A 22707-nucleotide genomic window follows, 5' to 3' on the forward strand; every position below is an offset into this window, starting at 1 on the left:
AGCAACATCCTAGTAAATCTCCAGTCCACCTTTTCCAATGCTTCCACATCCTTCCTGTAATGGGGCGACCAGAGCTGCAAACAATATTCCAAGTGAGGCCGCGCTAGCGTTTTGTACAGTTGCAGCATGACATCAAAGCTCCAGATCTCAATCCCTGTACCAATAAAACCTAACACCATATGCCTTCTTAACAGCACTATCAACCTGGGTGGCAACTTTCAGGGATCAATGTACATAGATACCAAGATCCCTCTGCATATCCATGCTACCAAGAATCTTTCCATTGACCCAGTATTCTGCCTTCCTGTTATTCTTCCCAAAGTGAATCACCTCACATTTATCTGCATTGAACTCCGTTTGCCACCTCTTAGCCCAGTTCTGCAGTTTATCCAAGTTCTCCTGCAACATTCTTCCACATTGTCCACCACTTCACCGAACTTTAACGTCATCTGCAAACTTACTAACCCATCCACCTATGTCTGTGTCCAAGTCATTTATAAAAATGGCAAACAGCAGTGGTCCCAAAACAGATCCTTGTGGCATACCACTACTAACCGGACTTCAGGCTGAATATTTTCTATCAACCACCACTCGCTGCCTTCTTACAGAAAGCCGGTTTCTAATCCAAACTGCTAAATCACCCTCAATCCCATGCTTCTGCATTTTCTCCAAAAGCCTACCATGTGGAACCTTATCAAAAGTTTGACTGAAGTCCATGTTCACCATGTCAACTGCCCCACCCTCATCCACATGCTTGATCACTTTCTCAAAAGACACAATGAGGTTTGGTGAAACCATGTTGACTATCTCCAATCGAATTGTTGCTTGCTAGATTAATGTAAATCCTATCTCTTATAATCCTTTCCAAAACGTTTCCTACAACAGATGTAAGGCTCACTGGTTTATAATTACCTGGGTCATATCTACTGCTCTTGAACAAGGGCACAACATTTGCAATCCTCCAGTCCTCTGGTATTAAACCTGACTCAAAGATCAAGGCCAAAGTCTCCGCCGTCTCCTCCCTAGCTTCACAGAGAATCCTCGGATAAATCCCACTCGGCCCAGGGGACTTATCTACTTTCACATCTTCTAGAATTGATAACACCTCCTCCTTACTAACCTCAATCCTTCTAGTCTAATGGCCTGTATTTTAGTTTTCTCCTCTACAATACTCTCCGTTTCCTGAGTGAAAACAAATGAAAAATATTTGTTCAGCGCCTCTCCGATCTCCACAGGGTCCACACACAACTTCCCACTTTCGTCTTTGACAGGCCCTATTCCTACCCTCATCATCCTTTTATTCCTCACATACCTATAGAAAGCTTTAGGGTTCTCCTTTAGTCTACCTGCTAAAGACTGCTCATGTCCCCTCCTTGCTCTTCTTAACTCTCTCTTTAAATCCTTCCTAGCTAATCAATAACTCTCCATCGCCTCATCTGAACCATCTCATCTCAACATAACATAACCCTCCCTCTTCCGCTTAACAAGAGATACAATTTCTTTAGTAAATCACGGTTCCCATACCTTATCACTTCCTCCCTGCCTGACATGGACATATCTATCAAGGACACACAATATCTGTTCTGAAAACCAGCTCCACAGTTCGATGCCTCCTAAGTCTTGCCTAATCACATTATAATTGCCCTTGCCCCATTTATAACTTATGCCCTATGCTATGTACCTATCCCTTTCCACCGCTAAACTATATATAACCGAATTATGGTCACTCTGTCCAAAGTGTTCACCTACCACTAAATCAACACCTGGCCTGGTTCATTACCAAGTACCAGATCCAGTGTGGCATCCCCTCTTGTCGGTCCTTCGGCATACTGTGTCAGGAAACCCTCCTGTACACATTGGATAAAAACTGATCCATCCGACGTACTGGAGTTATTGCATTTCCACTCAACGTTGGGGAAGTTGAAGACTCCATAATGACCAGCCTGTTCCTTTCACTCTTACCCAGAATAATTTTGCCAATTCTCTCCTCCACATCCCTGGAACTTTGCGGAGGCCTATATTAAAAAAATAACTCCCAGCAGTGTTTCCTGTTTCTAACCTCAGCCCATACCACCTCAGTAGACGAGCCCTCGTCAAAAGTTCTTTCAGCCACCGTGATACTCTCCTTGACTAACAAAGCCATACCTCCCCCTCTTTTACCACTTTCCCTGATCTTAATGAAAGATCTAAAGCCTGGAACCTGCAACGTCCATTCCTCACCCTGTTCTATCCATGTCTCCGAAATGGCCACAACGTCAAAGTCCCAGGTACCTATCCATGCTGCAAGCTCACCAACCTTATTCTGGATACTCCTGGCATTGAAGTAGACACACTTCAAACCAGCTTGCTGTCTGCCAGCACACTCCTGTGACCTTGAAATCCTGTCCATGTCCTCCCAATTCACATCCTCCTGTGCACTGGAACTACATCACAGGTTCCCATCCCCCTGCTGAACTAGTTTAAACCCGCTCGAGTAGCACTAGCGAATTTCCCACCCAGGATATTAGTACCACTGTGGTTCAAGTGAAGACCATCCTGTTTGTAGAGGTCCAACCTTCCCCAGAATGAGCCCCAATTGTCCATATACCTGAAACCCTCCTCCTGCATCATTCTGCAGTCACGTGTTCAGCTGGTATCTCTCCCTGTTCCTCGTCTTGCTATCATGTGGCACGGGTAACAAACCAGAAATAACAGCACTGTTCTAGCTCTCAGCTTCCACCCTAGCTCCTTGAAATCCTGCCTTACATCCCTATTCCTCTTTCTACCTATGTTGTTGGTACCTATGTGGATCATGACTTGGGGCTGGTCACCTTCTCCCCTCAGGACCCCAAAGACAAGATTGGGCGGCACGGTGGCACAGTGGTTAGCACTGTTGCCTCACAGTGCCAGAGACCCAGGTTCAATTCCCGCCTCAGGCGACTGACTGTGTGGAGTTTGCACATTCTCCCCGTGTCTGCGTGGGTTTCCTCCGGGTGCTCCGGTTTCCTCCCACAGTCCAAAGATGTGCAGGTCAGGTGAATTGGCAATGCTAAATTGCCCGTAGTGTTAGGTAAGGGGTAAATGTAGGGGAATGGGTCTGGGTTGCGCTTCGGTGGGGCGGTGTGGACTTGTTGGGCTGAAGGGCCTGTTTCCACACTGTAAGTAATCTAATCTAATCTGGGATATCACAGACCCTGGAGGCAACCCACCAACCATGAGTCTCTTTCGTCCACAGAATCATTTTTGGGCTGAGGATTAGAATTCCAATACAGCATCTATTCTAATGGTGATAGAGGTTCCCAGAAAACATTAATCCCAGTTATTGGGGTGGCTGTGCTTGCTTGAACTCAGCAAGAGCCTGCACATAGCAGGGTTGATGTCCTCCTCGTTTGGCAGTTCAAACTTGTCAGTCCAAGAACACTGACCTTGAGGGTGGTCAGTAGACAATCAGTTGGCTTAACTAGGAAAGGACAGACGAGAATGCATTATTGGTCTGCTTTCATCAGTAAAGAAGTTAGATCAACAGAGTGAAAATACTTTGATTACAAAGGCCAAACAATCAGATTTTTCTGATCAGAAGAGAGCATTTTCACTAATAAGAGATATTGAAGCATACTTTTGTCATTTCACAAGAGGTGGCAAGAATTAAAATAAAAAGTGAGATTTATTTAAAATGTTACACTCTTGAATCAGCCTGCTGTCACAAAATTTGATTTTATCTCAGTAAATGTTTATCAAATAACTTTTGAAAGATTGAAGGAATGAATGTAGTGGTACATAGGAGACTTATTGAACTTCATCGTTATGGCTTTGAGTATGCTGTCATATGACTAGCTATTGGGCAGTAAAGGTAAACCTGTGATCATACGGGATATGCTGGTCCATTTACAGGAGAGACCAGTGATTCTAAATGAAGTAGTTCTTCGGAGAAACCCCAAAATTTGTGGCTCTAGTTGTATGGAACAAAGTTTCTCAACTCGCAATCGATGTTGAGGATGAAATTACTTACCTACCTGATTATTTATTTTGGATCTAGAGGTACTGACCATTGCACTCAAGTCTTTCTTTTTAATTGTAATGCAGGAAATGTAACCACTTTAAATGCAGTCTGTAATTGAAGCTGTTTAACACATCAGTCTTACCGAGGAAAGATCAGACCATCATGGTAAAATTATCAACTCATTTTCTCTGGCACATCCATTATCTTATGTTTTTGATAGTTCACTCATTCGAGCTAAATTACTTGCATGGGTTAACTCACACTGGCCATTAATTTAGTTTATTTGGAACTTTTATTTTCTCCAACTGAAGACTTTGCCATATGGGTGTTGGGAGATCTGATTGTGATACAAAGTGATTTGTACTTTGCTGATTGATTAATTGATCTGTTGTGTTCTTTCTTCAGGTGGGAGTAGTTAGTGCCTTTGCCCAAACGTTGCGCAGGTACACCTCCCTGAATCACCTGGCACAGGCAGCCAGAGCTGTGCTGCAGAATACATCACAAATCAATCAGATGCTCAGTGACCTCAACCGTGTTGACTTTGCCAACGTGCAGGTGAGACCTGTCAACCAGATTGCTAATTTGCATAACCTTTTTATCAAACTTACTTTCCTTCCTTGAGCTGCTTTAAAGTCATGGATTTATCAAGATTGAAACCATCCATTCAGCTACCTCTATCAATAGTCCTCTCTCTGCTCCCTGGCCTTCACTTACCCTGTCCTTAATTTTGTGGTTTGTCTTGCATATATTATCCCCTTTCTTCCATAAGATACATCAATCTCTTTATTATTTATGCTTACTACACTCCACTCAAGAACTATCCCTCTTCCTTTCAAAATGTCTGCTTTTACCTCTCTCCCAAAAACACCTATTCCTTTACTGCCCAGCTCCAACTCACTTCTGGTCTTCCTCCTTCTCTTTTAATTTAATTGACCAAATAACCACTTCTGGATTAGTCGTGCTGGAAAAGCACAGCAGTTCAGGCAGCATCCGAGGAGCAGTAAAATCGATGTTTCGGGCAAAAGCCCTTCATCAGGAATAGAGGCAGACTGCCTGAAGGGTGGAGGGATAAATGAGAGGAGGGTGGAGGTGGGGAGAAAGTAGCATAGAGTACAATAGGTGAGTGGGGGAGGGGATGAAAGTGATAGGTCAGGGAGGAGGGTGGAGTGGATAGGTGGAAAAGAAGATAGCCAGGTAGGACAAGTCCGGACACATCATGGGGACAGTGCTGAGCTGGAAGTTTGGAACTAGGATGAGGTGGAGGAAGGGGAAATGAGGAAACTGTTGAAGTCCACATTGATGCCCTGGGGTTGAAGTGTTCCGAGGCGGAAGATGAGGCGTTCTTCCTCCAGGCGTCTGGTGGTGAGGGAGCGGCGGTGAAGGAGGCCCAGCACCTCCATGTCCTCGGCAGAGTGGGAGGGAGAGTTGAAATGTTGGGCCACAGGGCGGTGTGGTTGATTGGTGCGGGTGTCCCAGAGATGTTCCCTAAAGCGCTCTGCTAGGAGGCGTCCAGTCTCCCAATAGAGGTTACAGGTTTGGAAGGTGTTGTTGAAGGAGTTGCCAAGTTGCTGCAGTGCAACTTATAGTGCTTTTGTTGGTACCGAGGAGAGTGAATGTTGAAGGTGAGGTGCAAATTAAGTGGGGTGCTTTGTTCTGGATTGGGTTTGTCAAGCTTCTTGAGTATTGTTGGAATATGACATTCTTTACCTGTTCCTTGAACATGTTGGGCATGAACTGGGAAATCAGGAGATGAGCATCTGGCTGCAGAATTCTTAGTCTTTGACATCTGTTTGTACCCTCAGTATTTATGTAGCTAATCCAGTTCAGTTTATGGTCATAGTATCCCCACAGTATTGTTTGTGAGAGATGCAGCAATACTACTACCACTAAATGTTAAAGGATGATGATTTGATTCTCTCTTATTTGAGATGGTTATTGCCTGGCATTTGTGTAGTTGTTGTTCACGTCTCACTGCATTTGAACACATTGTTTATGATCTGAGAAGTCCTGAAAATCTCACAATCATCAGTAAACATCCCCACTTCTGACCTAAACCTGGAGGAAGGTCACTGATGTAGCAACTGAAGCTGATTGGGCCGAGGACAGTGCCCTGAGGAACTATTGTAGTGATTTTCTGAGGCTGAAATTATTGACTTGCATTAATTACTGCTATCTTCTTTCATGCCAGGTATGGCTCCAAACAGCAAAGTGCTCTCTCCCGATTCCCATTTACTCCAGTTTGGTGCCACGCTTGTTCAAATGATGTGTTGACTATGTTACCTGTATGTAATCTGTATTGCAACATCAGCAATGCCTTTATAAGCTGCTAATTTTGAAATATAAGACCATAAGACACAGGAGCAGAAATTAGGCCTTTCGGCCCATCGAGTCTGCTTCATCATGGCTGATAATTTTCTCAACCTCATTCTCTCGCTTTCTCCCCATAACCCTTATCCGCTTGACAATCAAGAATTTATCTATTTCTGTCTTGAATATACTTAATAACCTGGTCTCCACAGCCTTCTGTGGCAATGAATTCTATAGATTCATCACTCTCTGGCTGAAGAAGTTTCTCTTTTTCTTCATTCCCCTTACTCTAAGGCTATACCCTCGGGTCCTCGTCTCTCCTGCCAATGGAAACATCTTCCCAATGTCCACTCTGTCCAGGCTATTCAATATTCTGGAAGTTTCAATTAGATTCTCTTCCACATCTTATAAACTCCATCGAGTATAAACCCAGAGTCCTCAAACTTTCCTCATATGTTGGGCCTTTCTTTCCTGGGATCATTCTTGTGAATGTCCCTGGACCCACTCCACGGCCAGGACATTCTTTTGAGATATGGGGCCCAAAATTGCTCACAATACTCTAAATGTGGTCTGACCAGAGTTTTGTAAAGCCTCAGAAATACATTGCTGCATTTATATTCTAGTCCTCTCAAAATAAATGCTAACATTGTATTTGCCTTCCTGATTACTAACTCAGCCTGCAAGTTAACCTTAAGAGAATCCTGGACCAGGACTCACAAGTCCCTTTGCACTTCAGATTTCTGAATTTTCTCCCCATTTAGAAACTAGTCTATGCCTCTATTCTTCCTACCAAAGTGCATGACCTCACACTACCACGTTGTATTCCATATGACACTTCTTTGCCCACTCTCCTAACCTGTCCAAATCCTTCTGCAGCTTCCCCACTTCCTCAATGCTACTTGTCCCTCTACCTATCTTTGTATCATCTGCAAACCTAGCCAGAATGCCCTCAGTTCCCTCATCTAGATCATTAATGTGTAAAGTGAAAAGTTGTCCTGACACCAACCCTTATGGAACACCACTAGTCACTGGCTTCTGTCCTGGGAAGGACTCTTTCAACCCCACTTTCTGCTTGATAGCCAATCTTCATTCCATGCTAGTACCTTGCTTCTAACACCATGGGCCCTTATCTTGCTCAACAGCCTCCTGTGCAGCACTTTTTCAACGGACTTCCGGAAGTCCAGGTAGATAGCATCCATTGACTCTGTTTGTTATAAATGCAAATTCTTGTCACATCATATTTAGGTTGGTATTAATAAATCAACTGAAGAAAAAGACCGAAGATTCTGCTATTTTTGTAAGACAGTAAGATGTAGAAGCAGCCATTCAAGTCTACTTCACCATTCAATGGGATTATGGCTGATCTGATAATCTCAGGCTCACTTTCCTGTCTTATCCCCCTAATCCTTAATTCCCCTAATGATTAGAAATCTGTCTATCTCAGCTTTGAACATACTTAATGATCCAGCCTTGACAACCTTCAGTGAAAAGTTCAATGGATTCGCTACCATCTTTGAGAAAATATTCATCCTAACTTTTGCCTTAGAAGGATGACTCCTTATTCTGAGATTATATCCTTTGGTCCTAGACACTTCCACAAGTGTCTACCCTGCCAAGCCCCTAAGAATGTATGAAACAGGAAAGTCTGGAGCACATCAGAAGGTATGGCAGCATCTGTGGAAAGAAAGCAGGTTTAACATTTCAAGCCCTAAGAATATTATGTTTCAATAAGGTCTCCATCTAATCTCCAATAGTTAGATCCACAACAAATCCAACCTTCTTAACATCTCCTGTTCAAAAATTCCTCCATACCTGGGATCAACCTGATGAATCTTTTATGGACTTGCACCAATGCTAGCATGTTTCCCCTAGATGGGGGAAACAAGGGGTTACAGTCTCAGGATGCACATTGGTCATTTGAAACTGGAATAAGTCTTCAGTCACAGGGTAGTCAACCTGTGGAATTTTCTGCCACAAAAGTCTATAGAGGTGGTCACTAATTTTGTTTTTAATTAATTTGTGGGATATGAGTGTTGCTGACTCGGCCAACATTTATTACCATTCCTAGTTACCCTTGAGAAAGTGGTGATGAGCTGTCTTCTTGAATTGCTGCAGTCCATATACCGTAGGTGGACCCGCAATGCTATTACGGCGGAAATTCCAACATTTTAACCCAGCAAAACTCAAGGAACAGCAACATATTTCCAATAAGGATGCTGAATAACTTGGAGAAGTACTGGAAGGTGCTGATGTTTCCATACATCTGCTGCCTTTGTTCTTCTAGATAGTCGAGGCCTTGGGTTTGGAAGGTGTTATCTAAGGAGCCTTCATGACTTTCGGCAGTGGACACTGCCACTACTGAACATCGAGGGTGCAGAGAGTAGATATGGTGCCAGTCATATGGGCTGCTTTGACCTGGATGGTGTCAAGCTTCTTGAGTGTTGTTGGAGCTCATCCAGGCAAGTGGGGAGTATTCCATCACACTCCTTACTAGTGCCTTATACATGGTAGACAGGGTTTGGCAAATTAGGAGGTGAGTTACTTGCTGTAGTATTTCTAGTCTCTGACCTGCTCTTGTAGACACTGTGTCTAAATGGCCAGTGTATACTGTTGTGACATGGAGGTGAACCCCTCTGTTAATTAAACCAACCAGCAAAGCTCGCCTCGCCTCGTAATCTGTTAAAATATGGGTGATAGAGAACTCTCAAATTCTACTATTTAAAGAAAATAACATCAATTTTTTTTAACTCTAAAAGCAAACATTTCACAACTATTCACAGCTCTAAGCCTCCCTTTCTCTTAACTGCTTACCATCTGCCTCCAACTCTATAACAATATGCTGTCCCAATAAGACACTTATTAAAATTACATCAACTTAATTTCAAAACCATACAGTCTCTGTCTTCTGTGACTTCACTCTTCCAGCTGCTGATCTCCCTGGGTCATCTTCTTTCTTTTTACTGCGAGTTTGTTTCACATGAAAAGGTACCTTTTGATAGAGTGTTTTCTAATTTCTTTAAGAGCAAGATGTTAGATGGGCAATTAGCTCTCCACGGGTTTCTCGCTCTACAGCAGTTGCTCTCTGACCAATTTACAAAATGTCCGCATTTTTATACCCCCCCAACATCGGATTGTCTCATTGGTTCAATGTTGGCAAAACAATAAATTCAAACTCGATTGGGTTTTAGTATCCTGGGGCATATTTTAACTAATTGGTTAAGTTAGAATTGTTGTCAAAACAGCAACCAAGACTCAGGTATCCATTTCACAGCCAAATGTTACATACATTCAATTTTCCAGTACACTCTGGGACTGTCATCTAGTCATATACACAGGTGCTTATAAGCTCTCAGTCAGAACAGCATTCACACACTCTTGAAGGTACAGTGTATGGCTTCAACTTAATAACAATATATTCTTTAAAAAAACACATTGATTCCTCAAGGCTAAAGATGACAAGGGTCATGGGGAGAGTGGGGGAGTATGGCATTGAGAGAGATGATTAGCAGTGACCATGTTGAAAAGTGGAGGTGGTTGGATGGGCTGAACCTCCTACTCCTGTTCCTATTTTCTATGTTTCTGTAATATTAGTAATCAGTGATGTAGGATGAGGACAAGAAAAGTATACTCCACTAAATGGAGATGAGAAACCAAACACTCAAGCAATTCCAGGGATAACTATAGTCATAAGGCAATAGTTAACGTTTAAAGAAGAGGCATCTATTAAGCACATAGAAGAGGTCACAATCAGGGACAAATCAAAAAGAAACCGTGAACTTAATCAAGGAGCATAAAACAAAGTAAAAAGTTATTTTATAGTTGTATTTTTTTTAAAGAATTGTTGATGACATTATGGCTGTTATATGATGGACAGAATAGTACAATGGGTAATGGCAGAGTGTTGACAGGAATATTAAATAATTATTTTTAGTTTGGTATTTACCAGGGAGATGGAATAGTTAGACATTGCTCATCTCACAATTCATTGCCATGAGCAAGTACATTTAGAATAAAAATGGAATATGCTAAATAAACAAAACAAGCATGAAAGGATAAAGATATGGTTCAGCTAATTGAATCTGTGTCCTTTAAAAGTATATGAGAACTCTTGAGATGGCAAAGGCATTCATTACTGCTTAGATTTAAAATATATCAGAAAAAGATGTAGTTCCAGAAGATTGATGAATGGCTAATGTAATTCCTTTATTTAAGATGTCTAGGGAGTCATAGACCAGTGAGAGCAACAGCAGGGATGGAAAATATAATGGACAGTCAATATTGAGGTAGGATACAATAAATTACAGGAGTACATTAATAAAGTTGCAGAACGGGCAAATAATTGACAAATGAAATCCAACACACAATAAATGTTTTGATATGATGAACAGGGAGATCACTTCAAATTTGGAAGGTGAGAGCCTATATTGTGTAGGTATCTTTTGAGTACAAATACATCAAGCATTCACATTGTGTCTCAGATTAGCAAAGCCATCAAAAAAAGAACCAGGCCAGGCATATTTCTGGAGGGATAGAATTGAAAAGCAGGGAGGTTATGTTAAATCTACATCGAGCCTCAGTTAGACCACTCCAGGAGTTGTGTGTGCAGTTATGACCATGTTATAACAAGAATAAAAAGACCAAAGAGGGTGGAGAGAAGATTTACAAGGATGATCCCAGAAATGTGTGAGTAAATCTATCTGGAACTGATTGACAGGCTTAGAAGGAAAGTCTGCAGGTTGATCTAAAGAAGGATTAAGTTTTGATGGAGTGGATATCAAGAGAATGTTTCCTCTTGAGCGGTGGAGCACATTTAGAGGCCATCAATATAAAAGTCACAGAGAAATCTGATCAGGAATTTGGGAAAAACCCAAAAGAATGAGGAGAATTTGGAACTTGCTACTACAGCAAGTGGTCGAGATGAATAGTTCCATTTAAGGAGAAATTAGAAAAGCACGAGAGGAAGAAGAGAAGGACAGGTTTAGATGAGGAAAGATGAGAAAATCATCAAAAGAAGCATAGCACTGGCAATGATGACTGCTTGGTCCAATTATCCTGTTTCCGTGTTGTATGTACCATGCAATTCTGTGCAACAATACGGGAAGAGCATAGAGAAATGTACATTGTAAACGGAATGAAGAAAATACAGGCAAGCCAGCAATGATTGAGCAATATAGCAGGCCGATTATTCTTTGATTTTGTTGTAACAGGAACAAGCATCCTGGGTTTGTCAATGTGAAGAGGGAATGGTGCAGCGACTGGAGCAGGATTTTAAGATGACTCTACAGCAGCAGAGCTCTCTCGATGAATGGGCATCCTGGCTTGATAATGTAGTGAATCAAGTCCTGAAACCACATGAAGGCAGCCCCAGCTTCCCCAAGGCTGCCCGCCAGTTCCTGCTGAAATGGTCCTTTTACAGGTTTGTAAGCTGACAGTTGCCTCTCCTTTGAGCTCTTTACGTTAAACTAGTGAGACAGCTGAAGAATTGGAGAATAACTGGATAATATTTGCATGTAAACACAACTATGACAGGTGAAAAACCCCTTACTGATAAATGCAGTATAGTGGAAGGAAAAGATGGAAGACTGACTTGTCAGTTTTGAACTTTCAGGGGAAGAGACTGAAGAAGAAGAACTGGAAAGGCTATGTTCATACACGGCAATGTAGCAAGGAAGGAAATTAACGCAGTGTTTTTATCAGATCAATAGAACTAATGATGGTGCTGAAGCTGTATTCTGCTTTAAGACTTTATTGTGAATCCTGTGCTCAATTTTAGTTATTAAGACACAGGCATCAATGCCTTGTTAGAGTCGGGAAAAGCCAATGGTCCTGGCTCTGGAGTTGTGATGGAAAGCTGCACAATTCTTCAACTTCAAAAGAAGACAAATAAGTTGGACCTTAATGGATTTGTTAATGCTATATGTAATGTTAAAATGAAATTGAAATAGCTAATCAAATTTAATCATAACTACAGGACATTGGACTGTTGGTACAAACTGATAACAAGTAGGTCCAGGGCTGAAGCTGTGAACCCGTTCTTTGCAGAGTGACTATTTATTAGAATGGTATTCAGCTCGAGTAATGGAAGCAAAATTTGAATCATTCAAAAGCAATCGGGGACACAGTGGAGAATTTACAGGTTCACTGCTAAGATGGGTGAGCTGTCATAGAATTCCCACAGTGTGGAAACAGACCATTTGGCCCGACAAGTCCACACTTACCCTCTGAACAGCATCCCAACCAGACCCATCCTCCTACTCTACGCCTGTAACCCTGCGTTTCCTGTGGGCTAATGCGCCTAATCTACACATCCCTGAACACAATGGGCAATTTACCATGGCCAAACCAGCTAATTTGCATGTCTTTGGACTGTAGGAGGAAACCGGAGTAGCCAGCGGGAACCCACTCAGACAATGGGAGAATGTGCAAACTCAACACAGACAGTCGCCTGAGGTTGAAATCTAATCCAGGTCCCTGGCGATTACTAAATGTTGTCTAGTTTTATCATTCAGACGTTTCATTCAAAAATCAAATCCAGCTTTTTGCAGCAAGGTGTCCTCCTTAATACAGAGGAATCTTAATTATCCGAATTTCGGATTATCTGAACAAGATCGCAAGGTCCCGATGCTCAACTAAACTATGTTATCCGGCATTCGATTAACTGAGCGAAATACTTCCTGCCCAGATAATCAAAGTTCCTCTGTATTTAGCTTAGCCATGTGTTGTGACCCAGTTACATGCAAATTAATAGGCAAGATTTCTCAGATGGGATTTCACAAAGAGTCATTAGGGAATATAACCACACCAGTATTGGTCACTACAAGGAGTATTACTTGCCTTGGGAAGGGTCCAGCCCCAGTGGACACATTGGACAGACTTTTGGAATCCCTGGTTTGTTAACTCCATTCTGATCTTATATTCGTGGAATACCTCATCTTCTGCCTCGGGAGCCTACAACCACACGGCCTCAACATTGAATTCACCAGTTTCCAAATCTCCCCTTCCCTCAATCCCATCCCAGATCCAATCCTCCAACTCCGATCCGCCCACTTGCCCTGACCTACCTGTCCATCTTCCTTCCCACCTATCCGCTCCACACTTCCAATTGACCTATCACAATCACCTTTTACCTTCACCCACCTATCACCATCCCACCTACCTTTTCCCTAGCCCCATCCCTCCCTATTTATTTCTTAGTCCCTTTCTCCCTACCCAGTCCTGATGAAGGGTTATGCCAAAACATCAACTCTCTTGCTCCTCAGATGCTGCCTGACCTGCTGTGCTTTTTCCAGCACCACATTTTATTGATCCTTCTATCTTTACCAGTCTAACTTTCCTTGTCGCTTCCACCTCAACTTTTTGTACCTGACCTGAGCTTAAGTTCGAGCACAAACAGTACACCACATCCACTGTATCAAGATATATGAAATGTCTTGATGCTCCCACGTGGCATTAGCATTACAATCAATGGATCTTCATTGGATATCCATGTTCTAAAACAGAATTTCTACTTAGGGTCATAGAGGTCTACAGCACAGAAAAGGGCGCTTCAGCTTATCAGGTCTGTGCCAGTCAGAAACACCAACTTAATTATTTAATCCCATTTTCCAACACTTGGTCCCATAGCCTTGGTATGCTTTTGCATTGCAAGTGTGCATCTATTTCCTCTTTTAGAATATAGCTCGTTTCTTTTTTAAACTGTTAATTAAATGAATGCCTTTAGTGCTGGTCTGTTTAATATTCTTATTCATAAACCTGTTGGCACATTGATTTTGTAAAATTTCTCAGCTCATGTAAACAAATGCTGTAGTTTAGAGAGTATGCCTGAGACAATATCCTCCAGGTGCCCATCCTGTCAGCTTCTTTCAGGACTTTCTTATAATTCATAAGATCACCTTTTGTTCTTCAAAACTTTAATGGGTAATGACTTCACCTTTTATTGTGAAATAAGCCCTTCATCTGAACCTTCTCTGAACTGTTTCTAATGGAGTTAGATATATATCACTTTTCAAACGCGATCAAAACTGTACACAGTATTCCAGATGTGGTGTCTGTAGGCCATATACAGCTACAGTAAAATTCCCTACTTTTTATATTCCATTTCCACTTATGATAAACAATAATACCCATTTGCCTCCTTAATCAATTTCTGTATTTATAATCTAATTTTTAGTGATTCATGTTTCAGGACATCTAAATCTCTCTCACCAGGTTCATAGTCTTCATTTTCTTCATGGTTTTCTGTTCTTGCTGCCAAAGTGAACAGGTTCATATTTTTCCACATTATTGTCCACCTGGCAAAAACTTTATCCACTTGCTTAACATGTCTGTATCCCTTTGGAGACCCAATGATGATTTACTTTCTTCATTATATTGGTTTTGTCAGCAAATTTAGCAGTCATGCATTCCGTTCTTTTGTCCATGTCATTGATATATATTGTAAATAGTTAAAGTCCAGCACTGATCCCTGTGATACTCCGAGTTACAGATTTGTAGCTCAAAAAGACTAATTTGTCCCAACTCTGCTTATTGTTTGCTAACCAAGTATGCATGGTTATTTGTTACCTACCAAATCATGTGTTCTTATCAAGGTGAATAAACAGGAACCTTTGATGTGACACCTTATCAAATGCTTTTTGAAAATTCGCATCTACAAGTTCCTTTTCATCTCCCGTGCTTGTTACTTCATCAAAAAAACTATGATAAACATGACTTCCCGTTCACAAAGCCATGTTGACACTGCGTGGTCACATGAATTTCTAATTATTCTGCTATTACCTCCTTCATAATTGATTCTAGCTATTTCCCTATGACAGATGTTAGAATAAGTAATTTTTGGGACCATGTAACCTAACTTACACGACTGTTGGCTTCCTCCAGGTGCCCATCCTGTCAGCTTCTTTCAGGACTTTTATATAATTCATAAGATCACCAAGCCTGAAAAACGTGGTTTCTGGGGATTTGCTGTTGATGCTCCTATGTTCTGTTTTTTTTTTAAGATTAGATTCTCTACAGTATGGAAACAGGCCATTTGGCCCAACAAGTCCACACTGACCCTCTGAAGAGTAACCCATCCACACCCATTTCCCACCCTATATTTACCCCACTAATGCACCTAATACTATGGGCAATTTAGCATGGCCAATTCACCCTAACCTGCACATCTTTGGATTGAGGGAGGAAACTGGAGCCTCCGGAGGAAACCCACATAGATACAGGGAAAATATAGGCGAAAGTGAGGACTGCAGATGCTGGAGATCAGAGTGGAGAGTGGGGTGCTGTAAAAGCACAGCAGGTCAGGCAGCATCCGAGGAGCAGGAAAATCAACGTTTTGGGCAGAAGCCCTTCATCAGGAATGTGCAAACTCCACAAAGACAGTCACCTGAGGCGGAAATCAAACCTGAGTCCCTGGCACTGTGAGGCAGCAGTGCTAACCACTGAGCCAACGTGCCTCCGGAGGTGAAACTGCTTGTGATGTGGTCTTCCGAGTTAGTGACCAATGATTCAGTGTTACTGCTCTGATTCCAGGCCCAGCAGATGTGCCACCTCTATTTCCAATGCAGCAATAAACTGGGTCCTCTCTCAGGCAAACAATTTCATGACCGTGCTTCAAGTAAAAGCAGAGAGTGCACCTTGTTGACCTCTCCAATATTTATCCACTCATCAATACCTCATCTGGTCTTTATATCATTGCAGTGTGTGGGAGCTTGCTGTGTGAAAACAGAATTTACAATACAACAGTGACTACACTTCCAAAGCTTTAAGTTTGGTGTAAAGCATTTTGGGATATTCTGAGGTTGTGAAAGGCACTACATAAATGCAAATTTTTAAACTGGATAAGTTATAAAACTATAATCTTTTATTGAATGTTACTTCTGTTTTTATACTAACTAATTGATAATGGTTCAAATGGCTAATGTTTCTAAACTTCTCTTCGTGTAGTTTGCTTTTGGCTCATCTTGCCTCAGATTAAGAAGACTTTTGTAGTTTTATTTGAGTTCTGGTGTGCGGAATTCTTCAAACTGAATCGTGAATGTATTTTCTTATCGCAAAAGTTATTACTTTGTGAATATGTCAAAAGAGTATTTGCAGTTTTTTTTTCCTTGAGTTGGACTGGGTGTCCACTGGTGTCAGTCCTTATGTGAGTGCTCATAATGAGTGCCAGCAGCCTATTAGACTCCATGAAGCAGCATGATTTTATCTATGGACAGTCACACAGGTGCACCATTGCAATAGGAAGTTACTGGATAGAGATCAGGGTAAACAATAGTGAATTTATCCAAGAACCCCTCAGAATACTTAGTACGTTTATTTTAGTGGCGTTCTATGTTTTAGTATGGGCTGGTTTTTTTCAGGAGTTTGCTTGGCTGAAGCCCAGGCTGTCAGCAAAAATAAATTGCAGTTCAGGTTACATTTATTGAAATCCCATTGTAGGACTCTGGGTACCATTGTAGAACAGAGGGACCTGGGGTTCAGGTTATAATTCTTTGAAATTTGCGTCCCAGGTAGATAGGGTGGTTAGGAAGGCATTTAGCACGCCTGCCTTCATTTCTCAGATCTTTGAGCGTATGAGTTGGGACGTCGTGTTGAGGTCGTACTGGACCTTGATGTACTGTGCAGTTCTGGTTGCCCTACTATAGGAAGGATATTGGAGGGAGTTCAGAAAAGATTTAGTGGGATGTTGTCAGGAATGGAGGGATTGAGTTATACAAGTAGGCTGGGACTTTTACACTGGAGCATAGGAGGTTGGGTTTTATGAAATCATGAGGGGCATAGATAAGGTGAATAGCAAGGATCCTTTCCCTAGGGTAGGGAAGTTCAGAACTAGGAGGCACATTTTTAAAGTGAGAGGAGAATGTTTTAAAAAGGACATGAGGGGAAACCTTTTTACACAGAGAGTGGTTTGTGTGTGTAATAAACCGCCAGAGGAAGTGTTGGATGCAGGTAGAAACAACATTTAAAAGACATTTGGTAAGTACATGAATAGGAAAGATTTGGAGGGATATGAGCGAAATTCCAGCAATTTAGTTTGGGCCTAATTTAGTTTGGGAGCATGGACTAACTGGACCAAATAGTCTGTTTCCAAGCTGTATGATGCTATGACTGGCCTGCAGTTTCCTGCTTTCTGCCTCTGACCTTACTTGAATAAAGCTATCTCCTAACCAGCTGTGACCCTTCTTGTATCTAGGGAATTTTACAACCAATGCACCCACTCTCACCAGAGCAACTAGTTTTTAAGACCCTGGGATTCAGGCCATCCGGCTCCGGGAACTCGTCAGCCTTTCGGTCTAATAGGTATTCCTGGAAGTTCTGTCCTGATGGAGATTATTTTAGGCTCCTCTATCCTGTTCACCTTTTGATTTTCAAGTATATTTGGAAAGTTTTCTGAGTGAAGACAGACATAAAATACCTATTCAAAACCACCATTTCCTTTTTTTTAAATTATAAATTCCCCAAAATCTCTCTAGAGGTCCATCACTAGCTTTAGTTACTTGTTTCTCTTTAAATACTTATAGAAATCCTAACTATCTGTGTTTTTTAATGTTACTAGCTAGCTTTCTGTCATATTGTGATCTTCCCCCTTTATTTTCTTTATTTTCTTCTGATCTAGCTTTAAAGATTACAGATTTGTACAACATTTCGTTCAATCTGACGAGAGCTCTAGATTCCTTGATGATGCATCCTTCTCAAGTAGTTTCTCTTTCTGGCTGGAATAAATCTTTAAGTGTTATTAAATATCTCCTTGTAAGTCTGCCACTACAACTGTACTACTACTAACCTAGCTTCCAAGTTTACTTGAGCCTTATAAATACCTTTATTCAGGTTTAAAACATGAGTGTTACACCTGTATGTCTCCTCTTCAGACTGAACATGACATTTTACCACACTCTCACCTGGATGTTCCTTTATATGATGTTATTAATTAATCTGTCCATTGCATATTACAAATCTACAGTAACCTGCTTCATCATTGGTAATAGAACGTACAGTTCTAAGAAATTATCCCAACTACATTCTGTGGATTAAAGTCATCTGTGATTATTGCAATGCTTTTCTTATATGACCCATTTATTTCCTACTGTATATGCTGTCCCACAAAAAGCTCCTGATTAGGGGCAGATAAACTACTCCCACATTTGATAAGATGCTACATATTCAGCTACTTAACAAGAGCCCATGGTGTTGGAGGTAGTATATTAGCATGGATTGCTAACTAATAGAAGGCAGGGAGTTAATGTGGGGCTATTTTCATGCTGATGACTTGTAACTAGTGGTGTGCCACAGGGATCAGTGCTGGGGCCACAAATACTTTCAATACTTCTTTTAATAACTTGGATGGGGAAAGTGAATGTACTATAACCAAGACTGCAGATGGAATATAATGTGGGGAATTGTGAGGTTATGCACTTTGGCAGGAAGAGGAGAGGAGCTGAATATTATTTAGATTGAGAAAGACTACGGAAAGCTATAGCACAGAAGGTTTTGGAAGTTCTTGTCCATGAATCGCTAAAAGCTAGCATCCGGGTTCAGTGAGTAATAGGGAAGGCAAATGAAATGTTGGCCTTTATTTCAAAGGGAATGAAATATATAAGGGAGGTTTTGCTAAGTAAAACTATGCAAGGCACTAGTCAGATCTCAGCTGGAATACTGTGAATAGTTTTAGACCCCTTGTCTGAGGAAAGATCTACAATGTTGGAGGCAGCCGAGAGAAAGTTCAGTAAGCTTGTACCAAGAATGGAAGGACTGTCTTATAAGGAGAGGTTGAGTAGATTGAGCTTATACTCATTGGAATGTATGGAATGAGAAGCGACCTTATTGAAATTACAAAATTCTTCAAGGATTTGACAAGGTAAATATGGAAAGATTGTTTCCTCTTGTGGTAGAGCCTAGGGCCAGAGGACATCATCTTAAAATAAGGGATTGCACATTTAAGTTAGGAGATGAGTAGGAATTTCTTCTTTTGAGGGTTGAGAGTCTGTAGAATTCTTTATCACTGCTGTTGACGTTGAGTCATTAAGTATATTCAAGGCTGAGACAGACAGATTTTTAATCAGAAATGGAACCAAAGGGTAATGCAGAAGTAATAGGAAAGTGGAGTTGAGGATTATCAGCTCAGCTATGATCTCAGTGAAAGTTACAGCAAGCTTAATGAGCTGAATGGCCCACTTCTGCTGCTATGTCATAGTCTAAGTGACCTCTTACTTTTCGTATCTCTTATTTCTACCTAACTTGTTTCTACACCTTGCTCTTTCCAGCTAAGGCCATCTCTCACTACTGTACTAAAGACATCTATCATTAACAGAGCTACCCTGCTACACTTTTCCAACTTCCAATCTTTACAAGATGTGAAATCTTCTTCAATATTCAGGTCCTAGCTTTAGTCACCATGCAATCACTTTCCTGCTTTCCCGTGATTGCACACTAATATTTGCCCTTTTTTTAAAAATAAGGGTTTCACCCCATCTCCCTTTGACTCTCCTCCCCCTCCTGCTAACTCTACGCTGCTTTCTGCTGAATATTTTATGCCAACCGCCCTCCTTTATAACTGTAGTCTCTGTTCTGAGATTTGCTGGCAGATAGGAATCATCATTCTCAAAATTGGTATCAAATTACAAACGGCAAGGACAACTTTTGTAGATCCTTTTTGAGCTCCAAAACCAGGAACTGGTCAACAAGTGTAACAGGATTCTAAAATGTTATAACAGTTTCTCGAAACAGGACTGTGCTTTTACAAAAATAATTCATATTCTATTTATCTACGTCTCATGGGAGATTACTCCTTTATCAAAGATTGTTAATTTTTGAAATATTTATGAACAAGAAGTCACCATGTGTGATGCCAAATATGCAAAGTCATAGAAGAATTTCCATGACAAATTGAGATGTTAATTTCCTTCAAGGTCAACTTTAAAGATCTTTTTTAAATCCCAATGTTTGTTTTACTGAAGACTATCCACTTTTCTGTTAGCATTAAAAGGATCTTGTTCCAAATGCTTTTCCCACAGACTCAGCTCATGTCCATGTGCAGTCGCAGGGATTCTCAATGATGAATTGTTTCCTGCCTGGTGACTTGATCTGTCCCTGCACTGGGTGCTCCGTCACTTGCGGCCAGTGCAGTGATCAAATCACAGAATTGTCAAAGGTGCAAGATTCAGCTCTCTGTGTTTGCTGGGCAATGCTACAAATCTCTGCACCCTGGGGATTAGCAGAAGCCCCTTTCTAGAAGAATGTGGATGGTTGGTGAGGACAGGATCAGGCTCAACTGTTAATACTTGCATAATAATACTCACCTATAATGGGCTAGCTTTGCAGTGCCACCTCGGCGTATTCACGAAGAATCTGCAGGGTCAGAGTATTGAAAGTCCAGTGAATCAAAAACTAGGCAGATTCGTCAGCATCCTGTGGGAGCAAGGAAGAGGCTGAATTAACATCTCGTATTAAAGTGAAGAGTCCTAATGGTTTAAGAATGAAACTATACCAGTGGCTTAGAAACTTTCACATGTGCTTGGCTTTTGTTCCTCTTGACCGGCACTCTGAATAAGATATGTGTTTAATAATTGACATTATTTGTTTAAAGATGCTGACAACATGCTTTTATTTCAGCTCTATGGTTATTCGAGATCTGACCTTGCGCAGTGCTGCCAGCTTTGGTTCCTTTCACCTGATCCGGCTGCTTTATGATGAATACATGTTTTATCTGGTAGAACATCGCGTAGCCCTAGCAACGGGTGAGACCCCTATTGCAGTGATGGGAGAGGTAAGTGAAAAGCAAAGTGGCATTTAAGGCTGAAGGATTGCTTTTTAGAGAAGTGAAAAATATGTAGGCATATTGGGAGAAAGGAAAGAGTTGACAGAGGGCTGCTTCTGTGCTGTAAAATAAAACCTAATTTTATGTGCACATTTTTCAGTTTGTTTGTGGAATGTTCATTCAATTATTTAATGTATGTTTACATAACGTATAAAAATGTGCTAAATTGCTCCGTAAAACCGTAGAGGAAGCCCTTACCAAACAAAAAAAAACTCTTGAACTTATGGAGTTCAATCGAAGCAAATATGAGGTGATGCATTTTGGGAAGTCTAATTCTAGAGCGAATTATACAGTAAACGGAAGAGCCTTGGGAAAAGTTGATGAGCAGAGAGATCTGTGAGTTCAGGTCCATTGTACCCTGAAGGTTGCTGCACAGGTGGATAGAGTGGTCAAGAAGGCATATGGTGTGCTTGCCTTCATCGGACGGGGTATTGAGTACAAGAACTGGCAGGTCATGTTAAAATTGTACAAGACATTGGTTCGGCCGCATTTAGAATACTGTGTACAGTTCTGGTCACCATATTACCAAAAGGATGTGGACGCTTTGGAGAGGGTGCAGAGAAGGTTTACAAGGATGTTGCCTGGTATGGAAGGTGCTAGCAATGAAGAGAGGTTGAGTAGGTTAGGATTGTTTTTATTAGAAAAAAGGAGATTGAGGCGGGACCTGATTGAGGTCTACAAAATCATGAAGGGTATATACAGGGTGGATAGAGATAAACTTTTTTCCAGGGTGAAGGATTCAATAATGAGAGGTCATGCTTTCAAGGTGAAAGGTGAAAAGTTTAAGGGGGATACACGTGGCAAGTACTTTACACAGAGGGTGATAGGTATCTGGAAGGCATTGCCAGCAGAGATAGTAGAGGCAGGCACAGTAGATTCATTTAAGATACATCTGGACAGATGCATGAGTAGGTGGGGAGCAGAGAGAATTGGGTAACAGGTTTATACAGGGTCTAGATTAGAGAGGTGCTGCAAAAGCACAGCAGTTCAGGCAGCATCCAAGGAGCAGTAAAATCGACGTTTCGGGCAAAAGCCCTTCATCAGTAACAGGTTTAGACAGTGGATTTGGATTGGTTCAGGCTTGGAGGGCAGAAGGGCCTGTTCCTGGGCTGTAAATTTTCTTTGTTCTTGGAAAGGCTGAACATTGGAGTCAGGTTTAGTGGCATTTTGGAGGGCTTCAGTGGCTGATGGACTTTGGTTGAAGGCAATGCAGGAGCTACTTTCTGTTCATTCTTTCATGAAGTTCTCTTCTTTTATTACTCTACACTTCCATTACCCTTGAATTAAGTGGATTGAGAATCCATTTCAGAGGGCGATTATGAATTGGTCACACTGTTGTAGGTTTGGAGTCACGTTTAAGCCATAACTGGTAAGGATGACAGATTTCCTTTGCCAAGAGCCATTAATGAACAATGTAGGTTTTCACAAGAATTGGTGATAGTTTCATGATCTTTTCAATATAGAGTTTAAATTCAATTAATAAATCTATCAGCCACTGGAGTGGGATTTGCATCCATGTCCCCAGTGTGTTAACCTGAGTGCATGGATTACTGGTCCAGTGACGTTACCACAGCACCACCATTTTCCCTGACATTGTTAATAGCCAAGGAGGAGC

At 41.4% G+C, this 22707-nt stretch overlaps 1 protein-coding gene across 5 annotated transcripts in view; it reads left to right on the plus strand.

The window, feature by feature from the left end:
• Positions 1–22707, plus strand: part of rfx2 (regulatory factor X, 2 (influences HLA class II expression)) — a 141604-nt gene that overhangs the window by 114178 nt on the left and 4719 nt on the right. For all 5 annotated transcript variants that reach the window (XM_043720815.1, XM_043720814.1, XM_043720818.1 and 2 more), the window contains 3 exons: positions 4385–4534; positions 11494–11702; positions 20888–21041. In XM_043720815.1, the coding sequence (XP_043576750.1) occupies positions 4385–4534; positions 11494–11702; positions 20888–21041 (513 nt within the window). The remainder of the gene's footprint in view (positions 1–4384; positions 4535–11493; positions 11703–20887; positions 21042–22707) is intronic.

The sequence above is a fragment of the Chiloscyllium plagiosum genome, chromosome 31, assembly GCF_004010195.1.
Source record: "Chiloscyllium plagiosum isolate BGI_BamShark_2017 chromosome 31, ASM401019v2, whole genome shotgun sequence".
NCBI lineage: Eukaryota > Metazoa > Chordata > Chondrichthyes > Orectolobiformes > Hemiscylliidae > Chiloscyllium > Chiloscyllium plagiosum.